The sequence below is a fragment of the Taeniopygia guttata genome, chromosome 14 (genome assembly GCF_048771995.1).
Source record: "Taeniopygia guttata chromosome 14, bTaeGut7.mat, whole genome shotgun sequence".
Classification (NCBI taxonomy): Eukaryota; Metazoa; Chordata; class Aves; order Passeriformes; family Estrildidae; genus Taeniopygia; species Taeniopygia guttata.
Window position 1 is genome coordinate 15,697,038 of NC_133039.1, and position 19,172 is coordinate 15,716,209.

Sequence of the window (19,172 nt, forward strand, 5' to 3'; positions counted from 1 at the left end):
TAGATAATGAGAACATTTCACTGATAATATTCAGCTTCAGGGGATAGTAAAAGCCATCTCTTTTGCAAATTGTTGAGAGCTAATGCTGAATAAGCTAGGAAATGGTACAGTTTCATAGGTCTAATTGCAGAGTATGTGTGAAGAAAAGCTCCAAGTTCAGCAAACCAAACTGGGATCATGAAAGCAGAAATAGAGAGTGATGGAAGAAAGGCTAGATACATTTAAACTCCTGCATACAGGAATTACTGGGATGCACTGGGATCAGCTCCCACACTGGGGCAGTGGCTCTGTCTCCCCAATGTTCAGCAGATGCTTTGACTCTATTGAGACTCAGGGTTGGATATCCAGCCTCTGTGTTTTAGGGGAATTTGTTTATGTTTCCTGTCTGAACCCAACGTTTGGCATTTGTGGGATGATGAAGAGATAGAAGCCAGGAGACATGCTCTCTTACTTAGTCTAGTAAGTGAAGCCAGCTCTGTACAGCCCCAAGCATGTGCCTGGGGGATGCTCTGGGATGACCTGTTGCAGCAGTCCCTCGCTTGCTAGGTCAGAAGCACACTGTGGTGAGAAACTGGCCCCATGATCCACCTCAGTCCCTCTGCACCCTGCCTTGGCTCCAGTGGGTAACTGGTTACCTCATGGCTTTGGGAGAGAGTGACTGGCATGGGCAGGAATGCTCTTACACACTGGCAGCCTGGAGGAACCAGCTGTGTGTCCAATTTCTGGATATGGTTCAAGTGTGAGCTCAGTGCTCAGCAATGTGGAGGTAAAGGAGGTGAGGAGGGTTTGGGGTTTTGCACTGTTGACACACACCAGGCTGGCAGTCTCTGTGCCTCAAAGTCTGTGGGTCCAACTCTTCTCCAAAAAAAGATGTAGCCCCACACAGCTGAGAAGCTGAGAAGAAGGTGAAGAAGAGGCAGTGCTTTGACCTGGCTGGTTATCACACCACGCTGCACTGGGGGATGTAGGGAGGCTGTCTCCCGAGTGAGAGTGATGCTCCTGGAACGCTATAGGCTTCCTTGCAGAGGGTGCTGAGATGCTGATGCTGGAGTGCTCCCACTCTGGTGTGTTGTCCCAGAGGGGCTCTAAGGACATGGCACCCTATTCTACTAAAGCTCTGTGTAAAGCTGGAAAGGTGGTTTGATGGTGGCTGGGCTCTTGTGGAGAAGCAAACATGGGACAGCAAAGCAGCTGTGGAAGGCAGAGGCAGAGTGAGGGTCCCGCTACCCGGGGGTCCGTGCAGTGCCCCGCTGCTCCGCGGCCATCGGAGCTGCTGGGGTGCCGGCTCCCGCCGAGCCCGGCTCCGGGACCGCAGGTGGGACGCGGCTCCGGAGGGAGGTGGGCGGCTCCGGGGGTGGCGGCAGGACCCGGCTGTCACTCAGCGCGCGGTGAAAGTGACAGAGGGGCGGGGCGGCCGCGCGCCGGGCGCGTATTTAACTTGGGCGGCAGCGGCGGCGCGGCAGAGCGCGGCGGGCGGGAGGCGGCGGCGGACGGGACATCGTGACACCGGGAGACACCGGCGACGCCGAGCCGAGCCGAGCCGGGCCGGGCTGGGCTACACCGCACCGCTCCGAGCCGAGCAGGCAGCGCAGGGCGCGGAGCGAAGCCGCGGCTGGATGCGTTGACCGCGGTGGGGACGACCGGGTCCCCGTAGCAGCGGCAGCAGCAGCGGCAGCAGCATGGGTCGCCGGAGCTGCTGAGCGACGGCCGAGCCTGCCCTTGCCCGTCCCACCGAGGAGCCGCCAGGGAATCGGGACGCCCCGCCTCGCCGGTGCCGGGGACACCCTCCGGGTCCCCAGCCCCATCACGCCGAGGATGCCTCGGGGGCCCGCGGGCCGCCCCCGCCGCTCGCTATGAGGAGGAACCCGGCCGGGCCGCGGGCGCTGCCGCCGCCGCCCGCCGCCGCCTGAGCCCCGTGCCCCGGCCGTGCCCGCGCAGGGGCCGCCCGAGCGCCCCGGCGCCGTGACCCTCCTCCCGCCCCCTCGCCCGGCGCGCCCGGCTATAAAGGAGGGTTTTATTCTCGGGCTCCGGTCTCACGCCAAACCTTGTCACATCGTCTAGACGAGCTGTCGTGGGGCTCGGCCCAGCTGTCACCATGGCGATGGAGACGAGTCCGCTGTGAATTTTGGGGGGGGAGCGAGAGCGGCGGCAGAGGAGGAGGAGGAAGGCTCGGTCGCCGCCGTGCCCTGCCCTCCCCCGCGGGGGAGGCTCGGACCCCCCGGCGCTGCCGACCGCGGCTGGAGCCGGCCCGGCGGGGAGCCCCGGGAGCCAGCGGCCGCGGGCGCGGGGCGAGCCTCAGATGCGGCTGTCACACAACCCTGGCCGGGCTATTTAAAGTAACGGGCCCCGCCGGACACTGGTGTCTCTGCCTATTTATGAGCCCCTGGGAGCTGGCGGGCGCCGCCGGGCAGCGCTAGGAGCCGAGGCCGCCGGGAGCAGCGCCGGGGCCCGCCCGGAGCATGACGGCGATCCGGGCGCTGCTGCTCTGCCTCTGCCTGGGGCTGCCGGCGGGCGGGCAGCCCTTCCTGCGCCTGCGACCCTCGCCCAGCGACAACCTGCCCGTCAAGGACATCGTGGAGCACCCGGACCCTGAGTACGACCCCAAGGAGCAGGACCTGGACGAGAGGACGCTGAGGAAGAAGCTGGGCAGCCATTTCGACCCCGGCTTTATGGCCGTGGCCGTGCCGGGGCCGGCCAACGCCTCGGGCGCCGCGGCGGCGGCGGGGCGGGGGCGGGCGGCGCTGCCGGCCGAGCTGCGGCGGCTGGAGCTGGGGCCGCCCCGGGGCCCGCGCCTGCGGCTGGGCAAGAAGGCGCGGCGGAAGGTGCTGCAGTGGCTGTGGGCGCACACCCACTGCCCCGTCTTCTACGCCTGGAAGGACCTGGGGGTGCGCTTCTGGCCGCGCTACATCAAGGAGGGCAACTGCCTGGCCGAGAAGTCCTGCTCGCTGCCCGAGGGCATGTTCTGCAAGCCCGTCAAGTCGGTCACCAAGACCTTCCTGCGCTGGCACTGCCAGGGCTGGTCCAGTCAGAAGTACTGCACCTGGATCCCCGTGCAGTACCCGCTCATCTCCGAGTGCAAGTGCTCCTGCTAAGCCTCCCCGGCCCCTTGCACTGCCGCCCTCCTCCTCTGGATCACTTTAGTGGGGGGGGGGGGGAGGTTTTTCGGTTTTTTTGGTTTTTTTTTTTTTTTAATGGGGTGGGGTTTTTTTTGGGATAATATTTTTGGGAGTATTTTTTTTTTCCCACCCCCCAGAGCGAAGTGGGAGAAGATGAACCCCTTTGGAGTTTTGGTTTGGTTTTTTGGTTTTTTTTTTTTTTTTTTTTTTGTTAATTTTTAGGGGGTTTTTGTTCGGTTTTTTTGTTTGTTGTTGTTGTTTGATTTTTTGTTGTTAATTTTTTTTTCTCTTGGACTTCTGTTAATGTTATTTTATTCAAAACGGGGGGAAGCAAACCCAGGAACTGCAGGGCAGGCCAAAGGCACAGTAAAGCACTACAATCAGATGTCTATTTTTATACGTATATAGCCTTCTAACAAAAGGAAAATTAAAAAAAAAAAAAAACTTTAAAAAAAGGAAAAAAACTACCAGCCGTGTAAATAGAGAGATTTTAAAGGAAAAGGGGGGGAAATCGCAGCTGTTTTTTATTATTATTATAATTATTATTGTTATTATTATTATTTTAAAGACATAGGACCACATTTTAAACCCATCCCCACAGAACCCAAGCACTTCCCTGCTGAAGGGAAGGGCAGAAATTTCTTGTAAAGATGCTTTTATCAAAAGGAGAAAAGGGGCAGAGGGTGTAAAAAAAGAAGAACAAGAACCACAGCATCCCCGAATGGTTGTTTCTCTGTGCTGTATTTTTTTTATCTTCTTCAGACCTTGTCACTGATGTTTGAACTAATTTGCCAAGCTCTCTAGTGCTTTTTTTTTTTTTTTTTAAGTTTAGAACAATTAATTAAGAAGGAAATTTTAAAGGAAAGTACAAATCTATGAAAGAGTGGAATTGTTTTGTTGTGTGGGAATACATATAGTCGTGTAGAGATGTTAAAGGAAATTTTCTGTGTACAGTTTATTTATTTTTAACGTTTGTGTATAGGGAAAAAAAAAGCTAGAGATTATGCCAGAAACTATTGGAAATGTTTACTTGAATATTCCTTTTAAAACATATCAATGTAAATATGAGCTATCACTGATCAAAACATTTTTAGCAATAAACTCTATCTTTGAAGAAAAACCGCATGCTGCACTCCAGCTCTCTGGGAGACCAGCGGAAATTCGGATTCTTACTCAGAGCAGGTGCTGAGTAAAGGGCTTTGCCTGGGCCACGCTGTTGTAAATCACGAGATGCCCCAAAAGTCAGGACAGCTCCTCCGGTTTCTGTCTCTCCGAGATTCCGCTCTGGGATTTTTTTACGTGTACAGCTATAACCTGTTGAGGAGAGAGAAAAACACCCACGGGAGAGAAATGTCTCGTAAGGCATGAAAGAGCTGCGATGTCCCGGACTGGAGGTGTCACCTGAAGTCCTTGGGAGATTCCGCGCTCTGCGGCTCTTGGATTCGGCTTTCCCGCTGGCAGAGGAAGCGGTCGAGGTTATTGCCCCGGCCATCAAAGCGCCTGACACAACTTGGCAGCCCCGCGTGTGGCGGAACAAATGTTTTTTCTCGGCTGCCGCTAGTAGCAAAGGAGAGAAGGATGGAGACGAGCCCTGCGCCCCGATTGCTGCCGGACGGAGCCCCGGGCGCGGCATCCCTGCCCGCAGCGCGGCATCCCTGCCCGCAGCGCGGCATCCCTGCCCGCAGCGTGGCTGGGTGCGTGCGGGTCAGCGGAGCCCGCGGCGGCGTGCAGCGCCCGCGGCCCGTGCGCCGGTGCCAGCCCGGTCCCCGCACTCCCACCGGAGCTCACGGAGCCGGGGCAAGGCAGAAACGGGACGGCTCCACACGGGGGGGCTCCGACAGGCGGGCTGGGGAGGAGCCCGGCGCAGGAAAGCGAGGGCAGTGTGAGCCCGCTGCCGACGGAGATCTGTCTGTCGGTCGGTCACAGGGCTTGGAGCACGGCCCTGACAGGCTGCCAGGCCATTCCCCTGCGTGTTCTGCGTGGGCTGCTGGTGCTGGAGGGGAAGGTCTGGCCATTTCTGCTGGTGAATGAAACGTGTCTGAAACGTGCCCGAAACGTGCCTGGCATCCCTGAGGAGCAAACTGCTGCCAAAGGCCCTGGCCAGTGAGGAGATGTTCTCCCCCAAGGCAGCTGTGGAGCAGCAAGGAGACCCTGCCCCCCTCCAGCTTAGCATGCAGCACAGGAAAGCAGCACGACACCAAGCCCGTGGGAAGGCACCAGGACCCTCCAAGGGGTCTGGCTTGTATTCCTCCATCATTGTCTGAGGCCCCTGAGGTCCAGCAAGTCCTGTGAAACAGGCCTACAGAGCCTGGAGGTCACAGACTGAAACTGAAGCAGGGAGAGAGTAGTTGAGATGGGCATGGTGGGGACAAGGCAAGAGGGACAGTGACATCCCATAGCCCACATCCCTGCAGAGCCCTACAGCCAAACCCTCATCCCCATTTGAGGAGCCAGGTTGGTCTTTCCACCCATTTGTCAGTGAGGGATCAGGGAAGAGGGAGATGCAGAGGGCAGGGTGAAAAGGAAACTTCAGTGAAGACAATGTGCAAAACATCAGGGGCATTTCAGAGAAAAAGGGGAAAGCTCATTTTGCAAGAGGAACAACATCTGTGGTGTGGGGCCAAACATCTGTAGGAGGGAGCATGGGGGGAAGGCATTCTGGGAAAATATTTCTGACATAATCCCAACAGTATCTGGTGTGTTGGGATTTGGTTACAAATGGCCCTCTAACATCTTTGTGCGTTTTGTTCTGCTGGTTCCAGGGGCACACAGACACCCCTGCTTTGTGCTAACCTGGGAAATAAACCATTCGCTGGGCTCAATGGCTGAGTTCAGTTGTGCAGGGAAGGGGGGGCTGGGAAAGAGGAAGGCGAGATTTGTGTGAACTCAGTGAAAACCAGCCTAAAAGCCTCCATGCCATGTGCTAGAGGGAGGAGGGGGGCTGCCTCCATCTCTGGGGAGAACTCAATGGTCCCGCTTGAGATGAAGGCTTGTGAAAAGCATGAGAGCTGAGAGCCAAGGTGCTCAGTGAAGGCCAGGGATGTGGAACAGAGGGCAGCCCTGTATGCCAGCTCACCTGGCTCTGCTTTGCCAACCTTCCACAGCACTGGAACACGGTCACCAGGTGCTGGTGGCACAGTGCCCTCATGCCGAGGAGCTTGGCTGCCCTGGGAGGCGGTGAGTCGGACGTGTGATGGCCAGACCACGGGCGTGATGGCTCGCCTCAACCACCGAGCCTCAAAGGAGAGTAAGACAAAGGGGAACAAGCCTGATTCTTCTGTGCGGTTATTGCATTGTCTCCCCAAGCTGCTTGTGATTAAGGGATGAGCTGCAGGGGGAAAGGGGCAGAACAGGCAGAACCAGCAGAACCCCAAGATGTGGTAGGTGCCAGCTTCTGAAAACATGGCCTTTCCCAGTGTATTCTGGGGTCGTGGCCCGGGAAAAGGGCTTGAGCACTGAGAGTGGGTGCCATCCTCTAACTCAGGTCCCTCCTGTCATTACATTGTCAAAAGCCATGCACAGCCATGGGCACTCACTGACAGGGTTGTGCACCCCCACTCCTGGGCACCCAGCTGTTCCTCCACTCACCTGGTGCTGGAAGGGGAACCGTGCCCATGCCCTGGGGAGCTGCAGTGAGCCCCCTGCTTTGCAGTGACCCTTCTCCACATTGAGTCTCCGCACTTAAGCAGAAGGTGGTTATCGGGAGGATCAGCCCTTTAACCACTTCTTCCTTCAGGCAGGGCAGAGCACACATGATGAAGGAAGTTCCACAGGACCCAATGGATGTTTTGTGCCCTGCAGGCACATGTCCCTCAGCATTATGAGAAAGCAAAGGCAGCTTTCTTCTCCACAGCCAGCGCTGGCCAGAGCTCACCTGCTCCGACACCATGTGCTGTTCAGGGGCAGCTCCCTTGGCTGGATCACAGCTGGATCTCTTCCTTGTAGTCCCTGCAAAGCCTGACTGAAGCAAAGAGCCCCTCTCTTAGGTCTGAAGAGGTCTTCTATCCTTCTGCATGTCCAGGCCCTTCTATCACTTGGTGAATTGCTTTCCCATGCATGAATCCCAGATTTACATTATCCTGATTCTCTTGGAAGAGAGAGTGAGTTCAGGATGGCTCCTGACATTTGACTTGATGGGACAAAGTCACCTTTCCATTCCTCTTTCACATCCCAGTTTGATTTTGACACCAGCAGCAGGTTAACTCTTTGTCTTATTGGCAAAGCTTATTTCATCCGCATTTTCTGCCCTGCCTTTCCCCGTTTAGCTCATGTCCCCTCAACTAAGGCCAGTGTTCAGGAATGCAGTCTCTGTCAGCATGCCAGCTCTGCCAGGGTAACTCAGATTCATGGGGCCAGAGCTCACAGATGTTCAGTGCCAGCTCTTGAGATATCTGACTCAGGCCCAGGTGATGACCTAGGCCCATCACTCATCATTCCTAGAAAGGCAGACGAATGGACTAGAGGCAGTAATTGCCTTCCTTAACCATTGAAGCCCAGGCTAAACTTTTTCTCAACATGCAGAATTGTGTTCATCTCCTCCTCCAGGCCGAGCATTTGTTGTCAATTGCCTTTGCAGCCTATGATGGCCACCAGGAGCTATCTATCAGGGAAAGCCAGTCTCTCTGCACACCCTGCTTGGTCTAGCAGCAGGTCCCTGGTGAGCTCATCCTGCTGACTGCTGCTGGTCAGGACCTCCAGCTGAGTTGGACCCACTTCCTCAGGCACCCCCAGCTCCTCATTCATCACCTCAGTGAAAATCAAGCCACACTGCTGAGGTTAATAGTGCCAGGGTGCACTGTGCTCAATGATCTCAGAGGTCTTTTCCAACCTCAGTGATCCTGTGCTGACCACATGTGTGCCCCGCAGGGTGGGCAGAGTTGGGCTCATCTCACCATCTCCTCATGGCTACTGGGTACAAGTGTGGGGGTTCTGCTTTCTCTGTGCAACACCCAGGATTCCTTTCCACTCCCATGCAGTTCTCCTTCGCTGTGTCCATGTATAGCAAACCCAACCACGTGCCCAGATTCTGCTCGGCAGAGCAGGACCCTGACCCCTCTCCATGAGGGAATGTAAGGCTTTTACTCACTGACACTCCAGAGGTGTCAGAAGGGTTGCTGGCTCATCTGCAAAAGCCGTGCATGAGCCTCCCCTCCCCCTCAGTAATTAAAACCAAGCATTAACAGCAGCAGCATCCCAAGGACATGGCTGCATGGCTGCTCTTCAGCATTAGCTGTTTGGTGTTCTGCCTAAAAGTGTCAGATCCCTGTCAAGGAGAAGGGACAGCGTCATGTGGCACTGGGAGCCCAATCAGAGAGGCAGAGCCACAGAGAGAAGCCTTGAGGCAGTGTTTGTGAACCAGCCATTGGCTAAAATTGCTCTTGCAAGAGGATGGTGAATGAATCCATTCACAGGGAAAAAAAAAAAAAAAAAAAAGAAAAAAAAAGGAAAAAAAAAAAAAAAGCAGGGCCTGTTTGCAAACAGCGTAACAGTCTACATATTTTACTTTTTTCGTCTGGATGAGTCTGACCCAAACCCTGAAACAAATGTGCGGGATGTGGCTATTGCAGCCATGTCCAAGCTCATCACTGAATTTCAGTGGCCTGATTCTGCCCATCTTTTTGTAGGCCTCACCATTCTTTCCAAGGAGTTTCAGTGACCTGCCCAAAGAGCCTTGGCCTTCTACTGGGCAAGCTGGAGTGGGCTCCACCAAGGGCCTGTGGACCACTGCTGGGAGATGGTAGGAGACCCTGCTCTCCAGCGTCACACTGATATACTAAAAAGGAACGCGAGTCCTCAGAAAAGCCCATGGTCTCAGCAATATGACAGAGCATGCGATGGGAAAGGCTCTTTCTTGTATATGGAAGCTGGGAGTGAAGGGTATCCAGATATGGGACATGCTCATAATCTGACTAGGTCAGCCATGCTTTGTCACCTGTGAACATGGTCCATGGAAACCAGTGATCTCCCCATCCAGGAGAATGAGAGCAAGGTACGCAGTCAAGCTCACTGACCCCCTCATTTTAAGTAGGATCTCGACCTTTCCCCAGGGGGAGTCTTGCATGCCACTAAGAGAAGCTGAGGCTTTGGAGCCAGTGCTGCCAGAGCTGCTGGGGGTCCACAGCAGGGACCCTGGAGTTTCCAGGATGCTGATTCCATCCACTGAGCAGCAGTCCAGTGGTCCTTGTAGCTCCTCTGTTTCAGCATTGGGTGCTTTGGAGGCAGCCTTTGGGGAGGCAGCAGGAGGCAGAGTGGAGCAGAGAAAGGCTGAGAAGAGAAGTAAAGCTGCATCCCTGGATGCCATGGCAGGACAGCCTTTGGAGAGCCACCTCTGAGTCTGGGGTGGGAAATAGAACAGTGCCAGAGAAAAAAAGTTCGTTGTCATGGATGCTGGATCATGTACAGGTATTTGAGTCCATAAGCTTCTTGGAGGTTTCTGTAAGAGCCATTAGATCCCCTCTGAGGCTGGCGGTGTTCTCAAGCAGTGTCCGGTCTGTTTCCATCACATTTGCTGCCAAAAGACACTTTCTCTCCAGGAGATGGTACTAACAAAGGACTAGGCCTCCAGCCTTGGTTCAGTTTATCTACTTTATTGGGACAGAGACTGTATTTCATCCTGGAGCTGAGATTAAGCACTGAGCTGCACTTGATGTTCTGCTCTTTGACCATATTTTAAGAAAGAGCCTACATTTTGTCTCCCCCTTTCCCATATGGGAACTGTAGCCAGCAATCATCTTGGACACCTCTTTGAGCCAGCAAAGGCAGCGTGTGGGTCAACTGATCACAGTGAAGCTGGATAAAGAAGGACACTAATAAAGGACGTGGTGATGGTGTTTGTGATGCCGTGGTACCCAACAGAGCCCTGGGCTGAATTGTACCAGGAGGTGCCCTCTGCCCAGGCTGCTGGACCGGGCTGGGACACGACTTCTCAGCGGGAACACACAGGCTTTGTCTGCTCCTGGACACTGCTCTGGGGGTCCCAGCGGAGGCTGGTGAAGGGAGCACCAGCCGGGCATGGTACGACAGGGCCCTCACGGCACGGCACGGCACGGCACGGCACGGCACGGCACGGCACGGCACGGCACGGCAGGGCCCTCACGGCACGGCACGGCACGGCACGGCACGGCACGGCACGGCACGGCACGGCACGGCACGGCAGGGCCCTCACGGCACGGCACGGCACGGCACGGCAGGGCCCTAACGGTACGGCACAGCACGGCACGGCACGGCACGGCACGGCACGGCACGGCACGGCAGGGCCCTAACGGTACGGCCGGGCCCTCACGGGCCCCGCGCAGATCTGCCCGCGCTGGCCCGGGAGGGCGGCGCCACCTGGCGGCCGCGCGGGGCAGGCGGGAGCGCAGCCCGGGGCGCTGCCGGCGCCGCGGGGCTCGGGGCGCCCTCACGGCCCCGCGGGAGCCAGGGGAGCGCCCTCACGGCCCCGCGGAGCTCGGGGCGCCCTCACGGCCCCGCGGAGCTCGGGGCGCCCTCACGGCCCCGCGGGGCTCGGGGCGCCCTCACGGCCCCGCGGGAGCCAGGGGAGTGCCTCGAGCTCCCGGCCAGGGGCCGTGAAAGAGTCCGCCAAGTGCCCTGCGGCGGGCGCAGTGCGCTGGTGCCGGGTAGGGTTTCAGGGTTTCGTCCCTCCGAGGGAGCCGTGCCGTCCTGAGGAGCGGCCCGAGCTTGCACTCCCGACGCTTTGTGCCCCGGTAGGATGGCACGTGTTGGACACGCAGCAGCTTTCCAGGAATTTCAGCCTCGCAGCAGCCACTGCTGACCCTTGGGTCCCGTTCGGGCCACGCCAGGGACACAGGAGCCTCTTTTTCCTCTGGAGGCTGCAGCAGCAGCAGATACAAGAAGTTCAAAGTCCTCCATGCCTCTCGTCTGGGCTGAAGCAAATTTGTTCTTCATGAAGAGTTTTAGCATGCCTGGAATATAAAGGCTGCCCACGGAGGCTGACGAAGCATCCCTCCATCCTCCCGAAGGGAGCAGTGGAAGAAGCACAACCAAAGATGTCCTGCATAGAAGAAAGGACATAGCCTCCATGAGTGGTCCGAGTGAAGTACGATTCATCCAGGCCCCTCTATCCCTATTCCATACAGGGCTAGTGTCTGGGCACAGTTGTTGTCCTGGGCCAGGTCCAACCCTGTTGTCCAGCTCAGTTACTTCAATAAGACTTCAAATTGCTTAACAAATACCACAAATGTTTAAACCCTGAGAATTTGTACTCTGGATTCAAAATGTGATTTATCTTCATCTGTGCCCACAAGATTTATCAGCCGCAATTAAGGGAATGGTTGTTCTCTTTAAAGTGTGGTTCTAGTCAGAAAAACCAACTGGAGTCTCCTCTCAGTGAGTCAAACACATGGCCAAACCAGAAGGGAAAAACTGAGAAACGCTTTTCTAAAAACATCCTTATGTTTTTTGGTCAGAAATTTTTGAAGCATAGCTGAATTTAGAAACATTCAACCAACTGCAGTGAGACATGAAACAGGACAGGAATTGTGAAGATTCAGTCAGGTTTTTTGCCCCCTGTTCTTCTTCAAAATTTTATATTTTTATACCATTTTTCATTAAAAACTGCTGTCAAGGACTATGCAGCACGTCTGCCTAAGAAAGTCAGTTTGCAAACCTCCCCCCTGTGTAGCACGGACAGGAGGTGACTCTGTGGATGCCTACACAGGAGAATAAGAGCTCTTGTTTATATGCTCTGGGCAAGCCTGCTGAAACGTGGGATGTGAGGACTTAATGCTGGGCATAGAGGAGTGCATTGGTAAACAAAGCACTAATTCCTGCTAACAAACCCTGTGGACTTACAGTTCAAATCATGGCTGCCCTGCTTCTTCCTTTCCTCTTCTGTGACACTGAGCTCTAAGGGAGGAGGATGGCTCTGCTGTGTCCCGAGAGCTGTTGGAGCACAGCCAGGGAATGCCCAGGGCAAGGATTCAGAGAACATGGTGTTCCTTCATCTCTCTTAAAAGCTCTTCAATTTGATCTCTGTGGTGCAGGCCATGATCAGGAGAAGTCAAAAAAAAACCCCATCCTCCAACAGGGTAAAACCTCAAACAAGGCAGAGCAGATGGAGAAACACGCAAAGATGAGCCATTGAGTAGCTGCCACTAAGATCCAGAGATAATAGCTTTGGTCTGTCATTAAGCCGGTGCCATACTGCTGAATGCACCTCATCTGGAGGTGGGAAGGCATGAAAAATGGGTGCAGAGACAAATGCCAGAAGGAAATAGCCCCAGGAACTGCATTTGACATTGGCAGGAAACTTTTTTAGACCAAACTTACCTTGAAACTATAGTATTTTTCTGCCTGTGCAATTTCCCAACAAATTAAATTGTAGGGAAAAATTCATGATGGGCATTTTAGAGGTTCCCCCCAGACAGCACCAGAGCCTTTTGACCCAGTTTGAACCCATAGACTATGTGCATTCAGATTAGGGTGCCAAAAAAGAACCAGAAGTTCCTTTCAGGCCAGATGGTGAATGTTATCCTTTCCGAGTAAGTGTGAGGAGAATGTTTTAATCCTCATCAGATTGCCTGGGTCAGTATGTATTTCTCCCTGAAAAAAATTAATTTGAATTTAAGCCTTTTCTGTTCAGCACTTCAGGGCACATAATGAAAGGGTTTTCCTGCCTGGAACACTGTGCTTGTTAGACAGTTCTGGCTGTAGCTCTCACCTGGGATGTACAGTAAAGAAATCTGACCTTTTATGCTCACCGTCTTTGAGGCTAGGAGGGTCCTGATTTCAATCTCAGCAGCAAAGGGCACATCCAGATCTTGATTTAAAAGGTCTGAAATTACTCTCATCATCTCGCCTGGCTGCTCGTCTCATCCAGCCAGTCTCACCTCATCCCGCCTCACCTGGAGACAAGCACAGGCAGCTGGATCACATATGGCTGCTCTGGGCACTCCACCAGTGATCATCAGGGCCAGATGTCCTGGGCTGAAGGCTTGAGGGGAAATATTCCCCTTGCAGTACCCATGTCACAGAGCACGACCATGGCCCTGCTATGTGGGCTCCCCCTGGTCCAGCCTGGTTGTCATTCACCCCAGCTGTGCAGGAAGGCGCAAAGAAGGAGCAGGAAGACGCCCCAGAACTGACTTTCCCAAGCCTGAGGCAGACCCATGAGGAGACATGAGCCCCAGGAAACATCCTGGTTTCCCCTGATACCACCAGCAATACATTCTGCAGCCAAAGACCTGAAGGCAATGCAGCCCCACCTCTGCATCACCAGTGCCCCCTGCTAGCAGCCCTACCTGGACTTGGCTGCAGCGTGGAGGATGCTGAGCCACTGGCATCGTGCTGTCCCTGCCCTACACACCACTTGGCATGCCGGCAGTGGAGAGGTGCAGGGACCAGTCTGCAGGGTGAGCCCCCAAACGCTTCTGAGGAGGAAGAGCTGATCAGCTGTCGACTAGCAGATGGTTGCCAGTGAGCAGAGTCCCTGAACCAGCAATGCTTTTGGCACTTGGAGTGCAATCTGCTCTCCACCAGACAGCATTAGTTGATGGTGTAGGAAGGTTTTTCCCATGTGGGAGGATGGTTTACAAGTGCTAAAATTGCTCCTGGTGCTGCGAGAATCTCTGAAAGATCGGGTAAAAAAAAAAGCAGGGTCATCTGTTATCTCAAGCCAGCCCTGTGCCTCCAGTCAGGCGCCGCCACCTCCCCAGGACTCCTGGGCTTGTCACAGGCCTGTCCCTGGGGTGGCTATTTGCCCTTGGCTTTGCTTATCATCTCCTGGCCTTTCCTATAAGAGGAACTGCTGGAATTGTGAATTTCCATACCTCAGGACTGCCCACTGGAGGACATGCACTTCTAGAACCAGTGGAAAAAGGCACAAGGTCCTATCCCTTGTAGGTGCAAACCCTGCCTCCTTTTCCTTGTAGTGTTCTCCTGAATACGCAGCTCTTCCATGCCACTTGGTTCGGAGTAAAGCTGTGGGGCCATGAGGCCCTTTGCTTTTGCCTCCACAAACACAGGCAGGCTTTTCTCCTGCCTGCACTGCTTCTGCCTCTGGAGCAGACTGGGGACTGTCTGATGAGCTGTTTGGGTGTTTGAGGCCAAAGTCTGATCCTGGACCACAACTTTCCCAGGTTTGAGCTGCTTTTGAGACATCTGCCTCCCAGGGCTGAGGAGAGGTTCTCAGGCCTGCTCAGAAGAGAAGTGTCACTGCCTGCTTGGCACCAGAGCTTGGAAGGGAATTCTCTTGTTTTCCACAAGCAGGCTGAGCGGTCAGCACATACCATGAGCAACAGTCAGAGGAGCAATAAATAGGCAGACCAGAAGGAGACAACCTGTTCAGACTGGACCGCTCATCCCCTGTGCCGGCGGGATAACTACTGGGGTCACAAGAGCCTACACAGAGAGCCACCATCCTGGCCCAGCCTGGCCCAGTGCATCCTCCAGGAGCAGCCATGCCTACTGCTCCAACCAGCATGTCCCAGGACAGGTAGGCAGCCATCGGGCTCTCTGTGTGGGACGTCTCACTCCTGCTCCCAGAACTGTGCTAGAAGGCAGATGCTATCACTGCAGGCTGGCTGTCAGACTGTTCCTCCAGGGCTGGTTCCTATTTGGGATCACACCCAAACCTATTCCTGAGTCCCAGTGGAAGTTCCAGATTATGTCATTCTCCATGAAAAGGAACACTTTGTAAATATTAAGGCTCAGTAACACATCTCAGAAAAGTGTTTTCCCAAATGATGTTCCTTTGGGATCATACACCATGCCGTGACTTTGGGGTACAGGAGAGGTCCCAAATAGCCAGTGAAAGCCCATTGCTTGGCATTTTCCTTTCTCCTCTTTAAGATCTGCAAGAGAAGCAGGCATGAAGATTGTTCCCACTGCTCCAGGTCACCCCATGCTGAGCATCCAATATGGAATAGCCAGGGGTTGTAAAGTGCTCTGAACCTGAAAAGTGCTAACTAAGAAAATGAAGCTCAAGTGCTATTAATAAATGCCAGCCACTCTTATATAACTCCTAATCATGAACCAAGTCTTTCGGCCCCCATTGTTCCATTGTCAGGCCCTATTATCTGGGAACTCTTACCCATCAACCACAAGAAATAGTCTGGGCTCTGTGGGTTTGCAAACTTTGTTGTTGGAAAGCTTTTCATGCAATTGTTTTTGCTTTGTGCTATTGCCTTCCTCATTGTACAGATGTGGGTGTGTATCACAGCCCACACCCTCTGCCTTTTGCCTCAGGATAACTTCGAACATGAACTGATCCATCTCAGCGAGTATTTTTCCTAAGAATTCTCTTTAAAAACAACATTCAACCAAAAAAAAAAAAAAAAAAAAAAAAAAACCCCAAAAAAAACACACCACAAAACTCCTCATTTTCCTGAAGTGAAGCTTTTCCTGGGGAAAGATGCTGGCCTGCAATCCCAGCAGAATGTATGTGCTGTATCCTGAGAAGCTCCTTGCAGGAACAACAGTGCCTAAGCTCAGGTCTGAAGGAAGGAGGGAGTGTGTGCTACCTGGGTCACTGGAACTCATTGGAGCAGGCAGATTGGGGCTTGCAGGGCTGGACTATCGGTCCCACCCCAACCCCCCACCTAAGATTTCAGACACCCCACTTCAGTGTTTGTCCTCTTCACCACAGCACATCTCAAGATGGGTTTCTGCGTGGTGGTTCTACTTGGGAGTCCACATGAAGCTCATCTGGCGCTAGTGCAAGCTTGTAAGGAAGCCTCAGCTTTCCTTTTGAGCTACTTCAGGTCTCTGCAGAGGTTTCCATGCCTCAATTAATGTGGACCTTCGAGGCACTTTCCCACTGGTCAGTGTAAGGTACAGAAGCATGGGAAGTTCTGCAGGCAAGTCACAGCTCTCCAGTGTAGAAGCACAATCATTTATAGGGCTCAGGCTAGGACCAACCACACTGAAAAATGCCTTTCAGGTCAAAACTTTTCAGGATGAACTTTGTCTTATTTGGAAGAGAAACTTTAAATCGAAAACAGAAAAGCCAGGCAAAGAGCTTTTGGTGTACAGTTTTGGAGGCCTGTATTTTGTCTACCAACGTGTTTTAAAAATCTGTGAGACTTCTTTCTTTCACGGGAAAGCCTGAAATGACACAGAAAGCTGAAAATAGTAACAATACCCAACCAAGTCATTGGGGTTTTTCACTAAGTTCTAATGCAAACTTTGATGCTGTCTTGTGTTGTATCGCGGGCTGCTCCTCTCGCCGTGATGCCCCGAGCGGTGCCGTGCTGGGCGGCGAGAGGGAAGAGAACGGGCGGCCGATCCCCCTGTGGGCTCTGCAGTCCCAGCTGTCGGCTCAGGGACAGACGGAGGCGACACGGGACTTGGGGGTGCACGGCATAAGTCTACTCAGTGAGCCCCAAAACCCTCTGGAGAGAGCAAACAGAGGTTTTATACCATAACGCAAGAGGAGGGGTTTAGGAACAGCAACCAATGAGGGAAAACCCGGGGAGGAGTCTAGGGTGGGACTAACATATCACAAACGTATCAGGGAAAACAGGGGAGTGGAGTAACACAAAGTAACCAATAGGGTGTTGAGCCTCACTAAATAGACAGGGAAGGCTCTGGAAGCAGGGGAGGGGGCTAGGAGGAATGACAGGGAATGTTCTGGGGAAAGGGGCAGAGAAAGGGAGGATTGACAGCTTGGAGAGGAGGGAGTTAGGGAAGAGCTTGGGAAGATTGACAACTGGGGAAAGGAGGAGATTAGGGAGGGGGGCTGAACAGACACTGAACAAATATTAATTAAAAGAAAAAACACACCACCACATCCTTGGGCAGGTTTTATTACTTTTCTGACCAGGGCCTATTATTAGGGTTGTAAATATTCCCAACCAAAATGGTCTGTAAGTCACCAACTTGTTCCTGAACAGTTTTTCCTGTAGTTCATCCAGTGCCTTGCACCTTTAAGCAGTGACAACCTGTAAGTGCAGTGATGCTCTTGGGGTGGGGATGGAGGTGAGGAGCACCCAGAGCAGTGCTGCAGTATGTTCTCAGCATGGTCCCCAAGCTGGGACTGTGGCCTTGGGGTCACCTTCCCTCACCATCTGCAGAGACGGGCTCTGGGACACTGGTCATAGGACCATTCTTGGTGGCTGGCTATGCTTCCCACACAGGTCTGAGCTCTCCCAGTTATTCATCCTCTGGCCCACCTGGGCTTTGCAGCGAAGGGCAGGCACAGAACATACGTGGCCACCACTGGGCATCCTTCTGCCCAGCCATGCCCAGTACTTTCCCTTTAAGAGGGAGCAAGACATGAGGCACAGAGGTTTTTTGTACTGTGCAGGGAGCTGGGGCAGCCCAGGAGACCACTCTCCTGGGATCTCTGCGTGGCACAGAGACATCTACCTAACAATTGAGGGAATACTTCCCATCCAAAGAATCCATCTCATGGTCCCCTCTTCATTTGTGACACAAGGGAAAATGTGAAGCAGCCAAGATGCATGAATCACTGTCCCAAACAACATATAATGAACTCATAAAATCAAAGGCAGGGTTAGTTTCAACCCATGCTGCCAGGGCTCCTTGGACATTGTCTGGAATGAATTTAAGTTGTTACAAAACTCTGTGTGTTTCTCTTCCCCCCAACCCCCCAAACTGTCTTTCTTCTTTCCCTCTTCACACCATGTTTTCCTATGAGCTTCTTTCCCTTCCCTCCCTTCCACCTCTCCTGCCTTCCTTCTCTCACTGTTCACCCTCGTCACTCTTCCAGCCCTTTGTCCCAGCCCTTCCTCTCAATATCCCTTCTTCCCCCAACCATCTGGCTGGCAGCCACATACCACCACCACCTTTCAGAAAGACTCATTTTCAGGACAGCTTCAGACAAAAGTCCTTAGTTGATTCAGCAAGTCGATTCAGCCTGTGCCACCTGCTTGATCTGACATGGCTACACCAAAGCACCCCCTAGGCTCCTGCCTCGCTGGGAGCTCAGCCCCAGATCATCACTGCCTAGAGGCAGTGGAGGGACGACACTCCAGACAATCTGGAGGACTAGAGGCATGTGGCTGCATGCATTTGACCATATGCTCACACTTCTGCTGCCTCACAGGAATTCACAGAATCATGGAATCACTTGGGCTGGAAGCGGCCTCCAAACATTGAGCCCAGCTCCTGGCCTTGCACAGGACACCCCAACATTCCCACTATATGGCTGAGAGCATTGTCCAAACACTTCTGGAGCTCTGGCAAGTTTGGGGCTGTGAATTGCCTTCATCTGTAGAGGCCTGCTCACGTACCAGCACTCCCAAGGAGGATAAGGAAGCAGGCACTTCAATCCCATGACCAGTTCAAAAAATGCGGATTTGTCTGTATCACAGTGCTGCTGCTGCTTGCAACTGAGCAGGCTCTGGAGCCACAGGAGCTGCTCGAGGCAAGTTTGAGCAGCAACAGGCCCTGCTGCCTTGGAGGCCTGGGCCGGCATCTCTGTGCTGCAGCTCATGGTCCCAGAAGCAGGCTGGGGCCCCCAGCCCTTGGGCAACCAAGGCCCCCTGTGCTGTGCTCAGCTGAGCAGCAGAGGCACGGCCCAAGCTGTTGAGGCTCTCTGGAATCCCAACCCAAATCTACTCAAACACTGAATTGGTTTGGAGCAAACAAGATGCAAGCCAAACCTCAACCCCAGCCATGTCAGAGCCAGCCTAGCAAGCTGCTCCCAGCTCACACAGGACAGCCTCCATCTGCCAGTAAGTTTTGTGGACCTCCTCCCTCGGTGTCTCGCTGGGAACACCAGGCACACGCTGTGCTCTGATTGCCACATGGTTCTGCGGTGGCTGCCTGCTCCTCCAGCGCTGCGGACAAGGTGCTACCTGCCAGCCGGCAGTGCTCACATGCCTCCGGTGCAAGAGAGCACCGCCCGACTCCTTTCCATCCCTGCACAAGGCTTGGAGCAGGGAAAAGAGAGCAGACAGGAGCAGGGTCCCCAGCACATGAAGATGCTGAGGTAGCTGATGAGCTTTATTAAAAGAACACCTTGTGCTAAAGCTAAGCTTTGCTTCTGACTTCAGTCTCGTGAACAGCATTTGGGCCCCTGGAAAACAGCTCTTAAAATTCAGGAGAGATATTTCCCAGGAGAAACCCTCACTC

The 19,172-nt window shown here is 53.9% G+C and overlaps 1 protein-coding gene across 1 annotated transcript; it reads left to right on the forward strand.

The window, feature by feature from the left end:
• Positions 1 to 1,285: 1,285 nt before the first annotated feature.
• On the forward strand, positions 1,286 to 4,236 carry LOC100225436 (noggin-2-like). Its single transcript, XM_030284810.4, has one exon. The coding sequence runs from the start codon at positions 2,460 to 2,462 to the stop codon at positions 3,090 to 3,092; it is 633 nt and encodes a 210-aa protein (XP_030140670.3). The 5' UTR covers positions 1,286 to 2,459; the 3' UTR covers positions 3,093 to 4,236.
• The last annotated feature ends 14,936 nt before the right edge of the window (positions 4,237 to 19,172 follow it).

What these genes read in the sequence shown, in the direction of transcription:
- LOC100225436 (XM_030284810.4), top strand. Translation starts at nt 2,460, where the DNA reads ATGACGGCGATCCGGGCGCTGCTGCTCTGCCTCTGCCTGGGGCTGCCG.